Here is a 15810-nt window from a genome sequence, read left to right on the forward strand (position 1 = left end):
CACGAGCGGGTCTGAATCAGGCCCTCGATCAGATCAGGTGACCAAGCCTGTAGAGGCGAAATGCGCGCCCTAGATGATACACTGTGAACAGCTGATCACTGCAGCCACACATGGGCTATTTGTCACTACAGCCCAGCTGACATCAACCGGGCAGCCGACTATTGCAGCCGTCTGTGACACCAGGTATCTCTCCTTCATCTATCACTCTAGCGCTCTCTCATCCAAGACACTCTCTCTCTGCAATGCTTCAATAGCACCAGAGGAGAGATACAGTGAGGAGAGGGGACAGTAGAAGCGCTTAACCTGTTGTTTCCTGGAGGATTGTACTTGTCCCTCTCTCATCCCTTGTCTGATATTTATAAGACAAGGGAAAGCAGAAGGCGTATAATACAGCTTGTCCTTAGGCTATTCTATTATTTCTGGGGCACACTGAACTTTCTCCATGGTATCTATTTATATGGAGTATAGATATCTTCCATATTAGTCTGTGGTCACTTACCAAAGTTCAATCAAACGGGTGCTTATTGTTGTTCAAGATCTCAATTCTCCTGCAGCTATGATTATAATACTGAAGGTTCTTAAACATTACCATACAGACGTTTGCTGTTATCTATAAACTGCAGATTGAATGAAGCAGTTATTAGATTATGATGCTGTTTGTAATGTCACTAAGCAAGTGTATATAATCACAGTGATCTAACAGTTATTATATCAATCTGAGTTCAGTTCAATTGTATGCCTCGTTCTATTACCTCAGGGACTCTGTTTTGTTCTGGGTTATACAGCAATGTTATAGTTTCAAATCAGGAGAAAGTGCATATACCTGGTTTCAGTGTGTATGACTAGTGACATTAGTAATAATCATTGGTCAAGGCTATTATGAATTGTATGTGTTCTAAATGTAATCATTTGTGGAATTATGATTATATGATACATGAGCACAGATATTTAGTCAGAAATTACAGCTGTTCAGACCTGGAATATATTTGAATTGGTTTCATAATTAATGTATGTAATTTCATGAGATTAAATACTTTTGCATTATACAAAGGTGGTGTATCTACTCGAGTTCTCTGACAATATTTGTTCATTTAATTACATAAGGGAACTCTGAGAGAAATATTTTCGCCATAAACTTTATTATATTGTATTATCTATGAAATTACAATTTTTATGATTGGTTACTGTTGGTGATTTCTAACAGTAAGAAGTATATTTGCAATACACTAGGATTATTTTATATTCATTATTAAAGGTTAAGTATTGTTATATGGTATTATTATTTTCCTCTTCAATTATTCTATTCTAAATTATTCAATGAGTGCACCAGAAAGACTTGATTTGTTCTTTTGCTTCTTTGCAAAATAGTTTGAATTGTGATTTTCACAAATATTGTCTGGTGCACCACCAACCTAAGAGTCCTACTTCATTTGTGCCTAGTTAGGACTATAATGTTGGTCTTCATAATGATATTTCACTTCTTTATAATGTATATTTATGGTTCGGATTGACTAGTGCGGATCCTACCCAACTCTTGTTTATAGTTTTCTTCAATTGTTTACAGCGTCTCATTGTTGAAAGGTGACCATTAGGAGAGGGTTTATATATACCATGGAACACTGTGAAGGTTAACATCTGTAAGTGGAGAAAATGTGGCACAACTGGGACGTTATTAAGATCAGGACATGCCTCCGAAGTTGATGACTGGTCAAGGAGACACCTAATCAGGGAGGATAACGTGTGGCAAATGGGCGCTATAGAGTAGCTGCCGTACTTTCTGGCAAGAACTGGTCACTCCTGGCATGTGACAAAAATCTCCTGTATTGTGCACATCTGGCTGTGGGGTAGGATGGGAAGACAAATGTCCGTTATCACAAAATAGAACATTCAAGTTTGTTTTCATGTATTTCCTTCTCAAAATGTAATTGTCTGAGTTATAAAATATACTGTATGTTTGATGCAAGTTCAGCACCGCTCATTGCCCAAAGAATACCATACCTACTGTTACATCATGCTCAGGGTCTTGGAATGGCCCAATCAGAGCCCAGACCTCGGTCCCTTTGCAAACCTTTGGAATGACATAAAGCACAGGAAACCCCCCTCAGTTTTATGGATCATGAACTTTTCTTTGCAGAGTAGAGTGGGATAGGATAGCAAAGTTGGTGCAAAGTTGGGCTGGTCGCCCAAAACAATTGCATAGCTCCCGGCTCTTTACAAGAGAGCTACAAACAATTGAATCACCCCCTTAGAAGCTGCTTTGGTCAACTTCTCCACGTTATCACTCTCCGAGGCTTGACACATCTCCCCCTAACTGTGTTTTAATGAACAGATCCTGCTGTATGACCTGTGCACTGAAAGGCCATAATATCTCTGAAATATTGACTCATATACTGTATGCAGTCAGATTGGACACTGGTCACTTGGTGTTTGGCTTAAGCCGCAGTATCGGCCTGTTTGTTTCCAGTGTACATTTGCACTTGCCATTTTTTTTCTTCAACAGCCACAATTATGCTTATAAATGTTAACGCTTAATTCATTGTTTATTTTTTATTTTTTTTAGGACCATTGAAGCCAGAAATTACCATAACATATATTGCGGTGTCTGCTATTTTCTTTAACAGTGGATTGTCATTAAAAACAGAGGTACAGTACAAAGATGACTTTATTTTCTAGGGGAATACATTGAGGGGAATACAATGGGCTTTAATATTCTTTGTTGTCCAGGTCATGATCTTTCAGATAATTTTACCAATAAACTAGAGTAATGGGTACTTAAGCTACATGTATAACTTCATTACTATTTTTTTTATTTTAATTGGCTCTTTGTTTTCTAATGCAAAATGGTTTTATAAACACACATTTTCTGTTATTGTTTCGTAGTATTCATTCTAGCACTCTGCACCTGTCACAAGCTTGTGCAGTTCCTCTTTCCTGCCTGGGGTGTCGCTCTCTGCTGTGGTGCTTCTAGCAAACTTAGTTGATGCATCAAACTGCTGAGATACAGACCAGAGTGTGCTAGAAGCACCAGAGCAGAGAGCAACACCTCAGGCAGGAAAGAGGAACTGCATGAGTTGTGACAGGTGCAGGGTGCTAGAATGAACAATCGTTTCAATTATATATTTTTTTATGTCATGTTGCATTGTATTGAAGCTATTCGCTACCTAATTTGATTATTCATTTACCCTTTTAAAAATTGTATTTGAACATCATATATTACATAAAATAGGTACTTTGCTGTTGGTGCCACTCTCCACTCCTGACACTTTTTACTCTCATTGCACCTCCGACAGGTGCAGCCTTAGCTACAGTTTATTATTTGTCCCCTCTGTACATGGCTAGAACTATTATTCTCCAACCTCCATGTACAGTGGGGATGTAGTTAGCAGACCGGTGGCCGGGATGCCACCGCTCTAAATCCTGACTTAGAGCGGAAGCCCCGACACGCGACTTAAGACAGGTGTTGAAATACTTACCCAACCACTGTTGGGATACCGACCATCGGGATGCCGCTGTCAGTATTTTGACAGGAGGCATACCGACTGTCGGTGTTACATACCCATTCCATACAGAGTAGTGGGACATAATTTTGTAGCTCAGACTGCACCTTGCTTTTTTCTCCTTTACACAGTGCAGTTAAGTGAATACACTGATGGCAGAAGTATAGTACAGAGAGGCTTTGAAGTTTAAACATACCATGGGATTGGAAAGCCAGTACTGACATTTCACTACGCATTACCCTTGGACAGTACATTGTGGGCTCTATTTATTAAGATTATTTTTACTAAAATAAAGTGAAAAAGGGTGTTTTCACACCCTTTTCTCATTAATTTAGTTTCACCTGTAGTTATTACAGGGCAATTGGAGTAGAATTAGTAAAATTCTACTCCAACCCCTAGGTATCACTTATTTTTAGTAAAGCAGATCGCATTTCCCATAATTGTAATGGGAAATGTGATCCGACCAGAGTTACTACAAATAAATTGTAAAAAAATACCGGGGGAAGCCCTGTGATAATAACGCCACCTGGAGGTGGCGTTATGCAGGGTCTCCCCCGGTTACCGGGCTCCCACTCTGCTCTAACGGGGAGAGCAGAGGTGGGAGCCGGTACCAGTAATCAGCTGTGTGGTCTAAACAGACTGCAAGCTGATTGCTGTAAAAAAAAAAAAAAATGTAAACATATTTTTTTTTTACTTACCTGAATCCAGGGACCGGTGATCGGGCCTCCGGTGATGGCTCCTCTCCGGTCAGCTGGTCTCCCACAGTGCACTGCTGCCCGGTCATCAGGTGATCGGGCCCCAGTGCAGTATGGGAGATCACCTGATCGGGAAGCCCGGAGAAGATCACCGGAGGCCAGGAGGATGCAGGTAAGTGTAATGAAGGGAGGGGGGGGTCGCGGGGATCCGCGATCGCGGGGGGCGGGGCTTAGCATCGGTGGGGGCTAGCATCGGCGGTGGGTCGGCGCATGCGCGGGCTCTTAGTCGCAGTATTTTTTCCGAAAATACCGCGACTAGAGTGCGGATGGGATCCGCAGGGACAGAGCTTTATCGCAAGCTCTGTCCCTGCAAGGGATTTCTAGTAAATCCCTGTGATATTGCCTGAATTTGCAATGCGAATTCACTCGGTAATATCACACTACAATCCGCATTCAGTATGCGGATTGTAGTAAATAGAGCCCAGTGTATTGTTTTGTTGTAGGTTTGTATAGTGAAAGGAGTTAAACAAATAATTTGTTTCTTAGAATATTGTTTATTGGTAAGGTATTAAGAAGAGTATATTTCACTAGCTATGCATGACTACTTTAAGCAACCTGTAACCTAGCTATATGTACGTAATTGTATTGTGTGAAGTTTGTTCATTGTCTATTGTTTTGTTAGAGTGAAATATATCAGATAATTTATTTGTTGACCTGTTTACTGTTTTACTTAGGGTATCTATTATTCTATTATGTATATAGTTAGTGTAATATTAAAAAGTTTTACTATATAACATCAGCTGCACAACTTGCGTACATTGTTAGATTAATTTTAAACTGCAAATGACAGTACATAGAACTTAAGAAATATTATCAGCTTGTCCAGACCTGTGAATGTGTGAGGGCTAGTTGAATGTACTTTGTACAATTTATGATGAATTCTTCCCCGAAGCTGTGTATAAGTATAATTTACCTGTTGTGGTCACTGTTTAATTCAGTATGTGACCTCACTCTCACATAAGCTGCCATGTAGGAAATGGCGATAGTTCCTCATTCCATTCACATTGTTGCGAGAGGCAACAGCACTGCAGCCACAACATGTACAACATGTAATCCATTATTAACTATTCGTACCCCAAAGAGTGAGTACTGCGGTGCCAACAACATTTATTACAGCCAGGTTATACAGTTTGTAGGCTGACTGATCAAACCCATCTCAATGAGCTCCATATTTGCTCAGTCAGTGGAAGACACAATTTTGCAGGCTGATTGCCCTGTTCTGATAGAATAAACATTGATTTTGGGATCCACACTTGCACGAATTGTCTGACAATTGGGTTGCTTGTGTGTATTTTGTGACCTATCCATTGGATATTAAAGGCCACTCAACATTTGTTATATAATTTCTATTCCCTACTGATGAAAATACTTTCTGTAGCACTCTAAATAAAGGGCTATGAATATTACTTTTTATACCTTTGCTTGTCTGTAGACTAATACTGCCAATGTTTAGGAAGTGTTTGAAATTATAGGCCTACTACTAATGATTTACCAACCCCCTGCAATTGACTCCTTCATTAATGCTGTTAAGGTGCCTATCCACTAATAGACATAGAAACGAGAGCACGATTACGACATTGTAATCGTCCTGTCATTTCTATGTGCTTAGACTGAACGTTCAGTCTAGGCATGAGATCACATGTCCAGCGTCATCAGGCTGTGACTGTTTGTTTCCCTTCCCGTGTGTTGCAGAGAGGTCACCGTCTGTGTCTTGCAGAGAGCACAGGGAAGGCGGCAGCAAGAGCTGACTGTACCCAGCTCACAGTAGGTGTTCTCTTCTTGTCATCCATTGCTCTCCGTACATGCTGAACCTGACGGGATCGTCAGGTTGACCAGCATGTATGGGCGATGATAGATGGCAAAAACTACCAGTGAGCACACGCATCGCTGGTCGTTTTTGACATTTACATGCCCGATTTGCAGGCGATTAACAAGAGATTGCACGATAACGAAGTCGTTATCGTGCAATCGCCTGTCAATATGCCTAGTGGATACCCCCCTTTACATTCTTAAACACAGGAAATCCTTGGTGCTTACGAGACGATGTAGACACAATAATTATAATGTCTTGCAAAGTCTAATTTAGTGGGATGGTACTGCAGGGATAGGATCATTTATCTGGACACACAAGATAAGGAAATGTCTGAAAACTAGGACAATGACTGCAATGGTTAACTTGTGTGAGATTTTACATTTATTTTGTTTGAATTATTTTAGCATAGTCATTACTTTGGTTGATATAGGTTACAGAATGGAAGCCTGCACAGTGCACATAAGTAGGCCTATAGCAAACATGCTGAAATGCACTATTACTTGCACTGGAGAACTTAATGAATGAAAGGTACACTTGATCTATTTTTGGTATCTGGATGGAAGATGTACAGTGTCTAGATAGACGGTCGACAAGATAAAAATGTCTACAGGGTCAATTGACACTTAAACAGTCGACACTGTCAAAAGGTTGACACTAAATAGTTGACACAGAAAAGGTTGACACAGTTTTTTCATGACTTTTGGGTTAGGTTTATGGTTAGGCACTTGGCGGAGGGTTAGGTTCGGGAACGGGATGGTTAAGGGTTAGGCACTAGGGGGAGGTTTAGGGTGAATATTTCAGTTAAAATAACAAAACAAAGTGTTGGCAGTTTGTGTGTTGACCATTTGACCCTGTCGACCATCTGGTGTTGACCTATTGACTGTCTATACAAGGTCAATCTTTCATACCACACCCCTCTATGCTTGGTGAATAAAAACAAATGCACTGGTTGCCAGCAGAAAGGTAATCCAGACTATCGCCTGTACAGAAAACCTTTTTAATTTTTCTGAGATTTCATCATATAGTCACACTAAGCAATAACACTGGACACAAAATGTACATGTGTCATTCAGGTGCTTTATACCATGGGACATAGCAAGCTTGGAAAAGCATAAGTTTCAGCAGGCTTGTCCGTTTGCTGTATAGGAATTGTAATGTTCACACTACCTTGATCCATTTTTGGAAGATAATAATCTGTAAGACGTATTTGTGTAAAGCTGCGTATACATGGTACGATCTGTACCACCAACATCTTGAAAGATATCTTTCAAAGAGATCTTTCAACTTGAACAGGGAAAATTGACGATATCGTGAGTTGGCCTGCATGTATGGACGATCATAGACATCGTTATCGTTCATGCTGGAACGTGCATCGTTGGTCGTTCACTAAATAAAAATGAACGATGTATCGTTGAACGTTATCTTTCATATCGTTTATAGATATCGTACCGTGTGTACGCACCTTTAGAAATATACTTCTCTTTAACGGAAGATGTATCAATCCTTGGAGAGAGAGAAAGTGGATTAGTTGCCCAAAGCAACCAATCAGTGTCTGTCTTTTCAAAGATTGTGATAGACGTGGATTGGTTACTGTGCACAACTTCTCCACACTATCTCTCTCCAGACTTGATACATCTCCCCCATAGTAAGCAAACACCAAATTTTGTTCATCAAATTGATAATTGTCAAATTTTGTTAAATGTCTGTATGGAAATGTGGATGTGATCACTTCTGTATACATAGCATGAGTTTTGGCCAGGACAGACTGCACGCATTCATAGCAGAACAAGTGCAACAACTTGAATGTTGCTAAGAGGGTGACCATAAAACCGTAATACCCATGAGGTGCGGATGGCTGTACAGAGCAAGATTCAGTATGAGCATCTTGCACATGATTAACTAAACCGACTTAGGCCTTTGCACATAGAAAGTTGTAAGCATAACTCCATCCAAATTCTTATTTTATGATTAGTCAAATTACAAATAAACTTCTATATGTCATTACATGCAAAGATTAAAGTGTTCATATCTTGTTTTTAAGGCTACATGCAGAGTTATTGTACTCAGAAACTTGTGCTGTTTTATTAAAGCAGCATTTTCAATTCAGAGCCATGTTGCTACAGAATGCTTTTCTTGCTTTAAAAATGCAGCATTCTACTGTCACATCAGCAACTGCGTCTTCATGTACTGTAAAGGAGAAATTGTCAAGTCAGATATGCTCAGTAAAACTTCATAATCAAATGGTCCTATTTGGGCTACAGTTTCAGTCACTCTGGATTTAGAATGTTTAATTTAAAGGCGCAGTCCATGCAGATACATTATCTCCCCCACACCTACCAAGGCCCAAGTAGTAAAAGTGCTGAGGAAATCTACAGTTTCATAGTTACTCAGCACTGCTGATTGGACAGCACAATAAATGGTTGTGTTGACTATTGGTCAATGCAGACTGTGGGAGGGATGTGCCTAGAAATGTGTTGAAAATCGCAAAGCACAACTCTCCCAATCAGAGCTGTCCTTTGCGATGTCCTAGCATAGAGGGACTTCCTGGTTTAACACCCAGAAGCCCCTCTAGCGTCCTTCTGCGCATGCACAGAGAGCTGCGGGGGGGGGGGGGGGGAGATGGGAGGGATCAGATTGGATCCCTCTCATGGGAGGCTTCCTAAAAAGAAGGCCATAGGCTTCTATTGGGTAACGCTTCCTCAAGATGGCGTTACCCACTGAGACAAAACATTTTGGTGCTTTGTACATATGGAAAATGCGGTAAAACCCTCCAAAAATGCATTTTTGGAGGTTTTACCGCATTTTTCCCATTAGTTCATGCTTTGGGGAAGCAGCGGTTACCAGTACCAGCTCTGGTGAGTTGCCTCGTTTATTAATGACATATGGAGTTGTCCTTTTACTCTAAGAAATGTTCACTTTGTATTTCACAATTTGCATCACTGTTGCATGGCTTATAGCACTGGTGGCATCTGGTGGAAACTACATAAAAAGTTAATAAAAATGACAAACGCATATCTCTGCTTTCTCCTAGGCCTTCATGTTTACATGTCTCTATCCATTGTCCATATGCTATAAATACTGTAGCTTTCCATGTTCAAGGTGCTTTTTAATACCGCTCCTCTTCTCCCTCACTGCTGACTTACACTAAGATCTGTCCAGGTCTTAAAAGGGATAACTTGACCTAAGTGTTCCATTGCACTGATCAGGTAACTGGAGTTTGTCATCATGCCTTAACCTGGGCTCCTAACTCTGGTAATTTATAGTCCAATTGTTCTATTATTTAATTACATTTGCATTGTCATGTATTTCCCCGCTCTGGATTCTGAGCTATTAAATAAGAGCAACGTGCATGAAAATGTTAATGGAACGTATGATGCCACAGCTACAAATGAAGCTTGGAGACAAATTGCGTTTATTTATCTGAGCATCTCAAGAGGATGGTTATTAAAGCACAGCAAAAACCTCAAAATCCTACAAATGTAATTCATGTACCAACAGGGAAAATGTAGAATGGAGATTCGTATAATAGATGTCAAACGGAAATGAAAAGTTAAATATTTGTGCAAGAAATACATGCATGTCTTTATTTTCACTGCAATCACTTGTTCGATTTCCCATGTTGTTTGTTTTAATATATCCTAAAAGCATTTTTATATCCTCACATTCAGGAAATCTATAGTTTGTTGAACACCATGGGGCTACCACTTACAAAGCGTGAGATTGGTGTAATCAAAGCCTCATTTCTGCCTTCTATTATATTGCATACGTGTACTATGCATCAGTCCGTGTGCATCCTACTTCCTGACATTGATTGTTTTTCATTAGGGAACTTCCTAATTTATAAGCTGATTATTATCACTTAAACGCTAACACATCCAGGAACACAAGCCAATCTGAAATGACACAATACATATATTTGTAGACTGTTTCAAACTTATTTTAGATATACAATGGCCCCATATACAGACGTGGACAAATTTGTTGATGCTCTTACAGCTCATTGAAAGAATACTGCATTACTCCTGAAAAGTAATGATATTAAAGGCTATTGCCTCATGTCTAGCTACATGCCTTTGGTATGTCATAGAAGAGAGCAAATAAACATGAGAAAAGAGATAAATTATTGCTTATTCTCTGAAGATATTGTCTAATGGCCTTGACAGATTTCTTGGTACCACTTATACCCCTTTCACACAGAAAAGCAAATTACCGGGTTAAGCACTTTTACCCAGTAGTTTGCTGATCAACAAAGGTCCTTTTTCTGTGTGAAAGGGTCAACCCGGGTTTTAATTCCCAGGACTTTGACCCTAGTATTTACCAGGGTCGGAAACCTGGCAAGTTTGACCCGGGTTGACAATTTCACAAATAAAAAATACCTGGGTTGATCCGCAAATTACCGGGAAGAAATGTATGACCCAGTAATTTGCATTTCTATGTGAAAGGGGGTTCAGGCTGGGACGGGTAAAACGACCTGGTACTCAAATTCCGGGTATTTGGGAAAATTCTGTGTTAAAGTGGTATAAGAAATCCTAATAATAACTGATTGCTTTCTTGAATTAGCTACACACGTGTCTTCAATCTTTAAATTAGTCATTCAGCCTATTTAAATACAGAATTGTAGTCACTCAGCTGTAGGGTATCATCATGTGCACCACACAGAACATGGACCAAAGAAAGCAAAGTAGGGAGTTGTCTGAGATCAGAAAGAAGATTATAGACAAGCACATTAATGGTAAAGGCTAGAAGACCATCTCCAAGGAGCTTGATGTTCCTGCAACTACAGTTCCAAATATTATTGAGAAGTTTAAAGTCCAATCTCACTGAAAGCGACCTCAAGAGGAAAATCGACCCCAGATTAAACAGAAGGCTAGTGAGACTGTAGATAAACTTCCAAAGAGATACAAGTTGAACGTCAAGGTGCATCAGTGTCTGATCGCATCATCTTGTGCTCCTTGAGCAACTGTGTGCTCCTTGGAAGAACACTCTACTTTTGAAAAACAATATATAAAAGCCAGACTGGAATTGTTAAAATGCATATTGACAAGCCATTATGCTTCTGGGGGAATGTCCTTTGGACAGATGAGTCCAAACTGGAGCTTTTTGGCAAGTCTTATCGGCTCTATGTTCACAGATGAAAAATTAAACTTTCAAAGAAACAAGCACAATGCATACTGTGAAACATAGAGGAGGCTGTTATGTTTTGGGGCAGGTTTGTTGCGCCTGGCACGGGGTACCTTGAATCTGTGCTGGGCACAATGAAATCTCAAGACTCTCAACTCATTTTGGAGTAAATCACACTGCCCAGTATCAGAAAACTCTGTCTCTGTCACAAGTTATGGGTCCTCCAACAGGATAATGGCCCAAAACACACAGCTAAAAGCACTCACTAATGGATAAGTACGTAACATTGGATTATTGCGAAGTGGCCTTCTATGAGCCCTCATCTGAAATATCTTCTGAAAAGACACAAAGACAGCGCCATGTCTGTAATGTCATGCATGAAGAGCATTTGAAGTCACATACAGACTGTCTCCGTGCTCACCACAGTGCAGGAGTGTGACTGTATGTATATGCGCTGAATCTGTAAGCATGCCAAGTTGTGGCAGCATACATGCTCTATGGAGGGGGAAGTAGGAGTGGCAGATTACCTTTCATTAAAAAAAAATTTTTTCCCCAAGTGTATTTTTTAATTGAATGGGTTTTGTAGATGTATTTCTTTTTGACCATAGCAGGCAATAGTGGAGGAGCAGGGAGGTTGTTATACAAAGAAATTAGAGGGAATTATCTCACTGATTTGTAATATAGACCAATTACACAAAGCATGACTGTCCATGTACAAATTATTTTGCTTTTTATTTGACTTCTACAGCGCGTAGCCCATGAAGTACGTCACGTGCCGTGCGCTGACTTGGTGGGTATATAAGCTGTGCGATAGGCAATCTGCACACATATCACTCATTGTGGTCATGGGTAAAAGGGGCGATTTATCTGATTTGCAAAAAGGGATGATTATTGGCTTTTGGGCCAAGGGTGGCAGTATTTCTGAAACAGCGCAGTTTGTGAACTATTTGCGTGCTGCTGTGGTGACGGTGTATCGTGACTGGACAAATGGCACCATAGCGAATAACCGACGTGGAAACTGCAGAGCATCATGTGCCATTGATGTGAGAGGTGAACGTCGGCTATGAAGGTGCGTGAGGACCGACCGACCGACACGCTAGAGTGAAGTAGCTTACCATTAGCATGAACCTCGCATCCCACCACGCACCCTCCAGCAGCTGTGGGATGCACTGCAGTCGGCATGGCTCCAGCTACCTGTGCCAACCTACCAACACCTTATTGAGTCACTCTCAGTCCGTCTAGCTACTGTCCATACTGCACACGCCGGTTACTCTGGATATTAGCTGATGCTCATTAGCTGGTGCTCATAATATGATAGGAACAAGGTGGCACGCCTCGGACTTGGTAAAGTGCAAGAAATTACTTTATTCCATAAATAATCAACGTTTCAAGGCCTCTGGGGCCTTTTCATCAGGGTTTGATATACAAAAGTGTGAAAAACAGGTGCTTACCTTTTTATAATTGTAACTCTTTTGTATATCACATCCTGATGAAGAGACCCCAGAGGCCTTGAAACGTTGATTATTTATGGAATAAAGTAATTTTTTTATTTTTTGCACTTTATTAAGTCTGAGGAGTGATGCCTTGTTCCTGGGATCCAGGGATTACTGCAAGTATATTTACTCCCTTTGGATGGCACCCTGGCATTTAACTATATAAGGGAGTGCCCTTCCACATGCGTGTGTGTGTTTTATGTTATATATATATATATATATATATATATATATATATACACACACATTAGGGATGTGCAGGCTCGGATAGGCTCGAGTTTGCACGTGGAGTTCGGATTTTTCCCTCCAAAAAAACGGAACTCAGAACGAGGCAAAACGTCATCTTACATGGACGAACATCATCATTCCTGGTCTTTTGTCCAGGAATGATGATGTTCGTCCATGTAAGATGACGTTTTGCCTCGTTCTGAGTTCCGTTTTTTTGGAGGGAAAAATCCGAACTCCACGTGCAAACTCGAACCTATCCGAGCCTGCACATCCCTAATATACATACACACACACACACACACATATATATATATATATGTATGTATGTGTGTGTATATATATATATATATTTTATAATATATTTCAGTTTATAAATGGCTTAGGAAAAAATATATAGGTGTCTTAAACTATCTACATTGTGTCATGCTCCAATCGGTTATAATCACTTTCTTGCCGCTCCGGTGCCTGTCCAGGATAGCACAGAGGTCCGCTCACGCTGCACATAGCTCCTGGCTGGTGCTGAGGTCTGTATGTGCTGCTCCTGCCCTGTCTGTTCAGTGTCCTATTACTGAGCATGGAGATGGCTCCAGTGATGTGCGGTCAGGTGAGGCAGAGCCTTTCCTGTCATACTTAGGTTTACTCCAGAGTTTTGACTATAAAAATTATAAGAAAAATGTAAAGAAAATATTAGAAATGTGTATTATTCTAATTATTTTATAATCAAAACTCTGGAGTAAAAAGTGTATGGCAGGTGAGGCACTGCCTCCCCTGTCTACCTTTCCCACACATCCCTGATCAAAACACACTAAATTTCCAGCACTATATACTGCTGCACCATTGTATAATGCCCACATGAGCCCTCAGGTTCTCATATATGTGTCTGTAAATCTGGCTCTGATACTAGCCAGTGCCTCCCCAGCCATTTACCTCACCGTACGTCACTGGATGCCTCTTCGCAGCCCCTTGCTCACAGCGTGTCTTCCCAGCATGATGGCACACAGGCTGCACGCCAGCGTTCCCTACTAAACAACAGCATGGGTGAAGCCATGTTGGACTCTGTCACCTGACGCTCTTCCTCCACTCAGAGCTCTTCTCCCAGACCAGCTGATCGCAGCATCCAACCTTTATAAATTCCTTTTCCAAACAGGCCTCTGTTACCAGTACAACGTCGCTTTTATTGCTGAAGTTGCAGCTCAGTGCTGACCTCCCAGGTACTCTGTATTTGAACTATCCCAATCGATCAAGTTCATCAATTCATTAATATCTGACTCATATCCATTAAGTTCTTTTAATTCTTCTACATCGGTTTAAAACGGATAACGTTCATCAATTCACCATCAGATTCAAATCCATCAAGTTCTTCAAATCATTAATATCGGTCTCAAACTGTTCCAGCTCTCAATCCAGCATCATCAGTCCTAATGCGATTCTGCTCATTCAGTACTCTATATCCAGTTCCATTCCAACCTGTTGTTCAATAAAGACATTCTATTCCTGTTCTCGTCTTCAGGCCCATCATCCACTGCCGTATCTCCACCTCCTCACATAAATACATGAGGAAGTCCTGGCTCAAACCACCCAAGTTCATCCACGCCTCTGAAATCCCCTTTTCAGTCTTCCATGCCTGTTCCAACCCAAACCAATCCTCAGGTGTGACACATTGATTGGAATAAATGTTAGATCATTTCATTCTTTTTTAGTGATTTATTTTTAGTGATCACTCAGTGATGGCAACAGTGAAGCCACAAATCTTATTAGTGGAGAAAAACATTCCAAAGTTATTTGCAAAAGCTGCTGTTCATGCCAGGAATTACCGCATAGACTCTACGCCTGTGGGCAAGGCCGCAGGCTTCATTTGAAGCTTTAGAGAGTCGGTGAGTGAGTAACCGAAGGAGCAGCCATCTGTTTTATGGAAGAACAAGGTAAGGAAGCCCTCAAGAGTGTTTCATATTTGAATTACCATATCTAGGCATTTACTTGCCGGCTTGGGCAAATTGTCTAGTTTCTAAATATTCATATGAGTAGTACATACCTCCCAACATTGAAACATGGGAAATTGGGACAAAATAAGGCAAACCCAAGCCACCCAAAATTGAGCCCTGATCTTCCCCAAATGCTTACTAAACACTGCCTATTATTCTGTTCGATCTTTCCCTTTGAGGATTGGGATTTTGGAATTTCCACTGAAATCCACACAACTTGGCTAATATTCATAGCTAATACCATACTGGTCGCCAGTATGCAAAACCTATTTCCACTGGTTAGCATAAATTAAAAAAATACTACTTTAGTGTTACACAAAGCGCACTGTACACAGCGTAGGCTAGTATTTACGTTGGAAACCTTTCTGGAGGCTAGGGGGTATATTTATTATAGTGCAGGTTTTTAGAAGTGGGGATGTTGCCCATAGTAACCAATCAGACTGTAGCTATTATCTTGTAGAAGGTGCTAGCTATATATTAAGTAAAATCTGATTGGTTGCTGTGGGCAACAACTCCAATTCTAGAAACCCACACTTTAGTAAATATACCCCTAGTATTCAAATCTCATTCCACTTTATCAAAGGTAGTTTAAAAAAGACCCTTCCTGCTGGCTAGTACACAAAGATGAGGCATATCCGGAAAGTAAATGGCTAGGGAGGGGCTCTGTTGGAACCCTCTTCTGGTGATATCTAAAAAGTTTAGCTCATAGTCTACAGCAGCACAACACCATCTTCAGGTGCTTTGCATTCCACAGCTTGTAAATCTGACTGCATTTGCAGCCCTCATAGAAACCTATGGAGGCTTCAGCTGCTGACGTAACTGGAGGGTCCACAGTAGATATCTGCTTTAGAGCCTTCAAAGTCCATTGTCTCTCCTCTGTGAGGGAACAATAATATGAGAGAGCCTGGCTGATTTTATGGA

General features: G+C 40.7%; 1 protein-coding gene across 1 annotated transcript in view; it reads left to right on the forward strand.

Moving 5' to 3' along the window:
* The window catches only part of SLC10A7 (solute carrier family 10 member 7), a 205552-nt gene that overhangs the window by 22345 nt on the left and 167397 nt on the right, over positions 1–15810 (forward strand). Inside the window, exon 2 of the mRNA XM_088447969.1 lies at positions 2561–2643. Coding sequence (XP_088304095.1) covers positions 2561–2643 — 83 coding nt within the window. The remainder of the gene's footprint in view (positions 1–2560; positions 2644–15810) is intronic.

The sequence above is a fragment of the Taudactylus pleione genome, unplaced genomic scaffold, assembly GCF_031769625.1.
Source record: "Taudactylus pleione unplaced genomic scaffold, aTauple2 ptg000021l, whole genome shotgun sequence".
Classification (NCBI taxonomy): domain Eukaryota; kingdom Metazoa; phylum Chordata; class Amphibia; order Anura; family Myobatrachidae; genus Taudactylus; species Taudactylus pleione.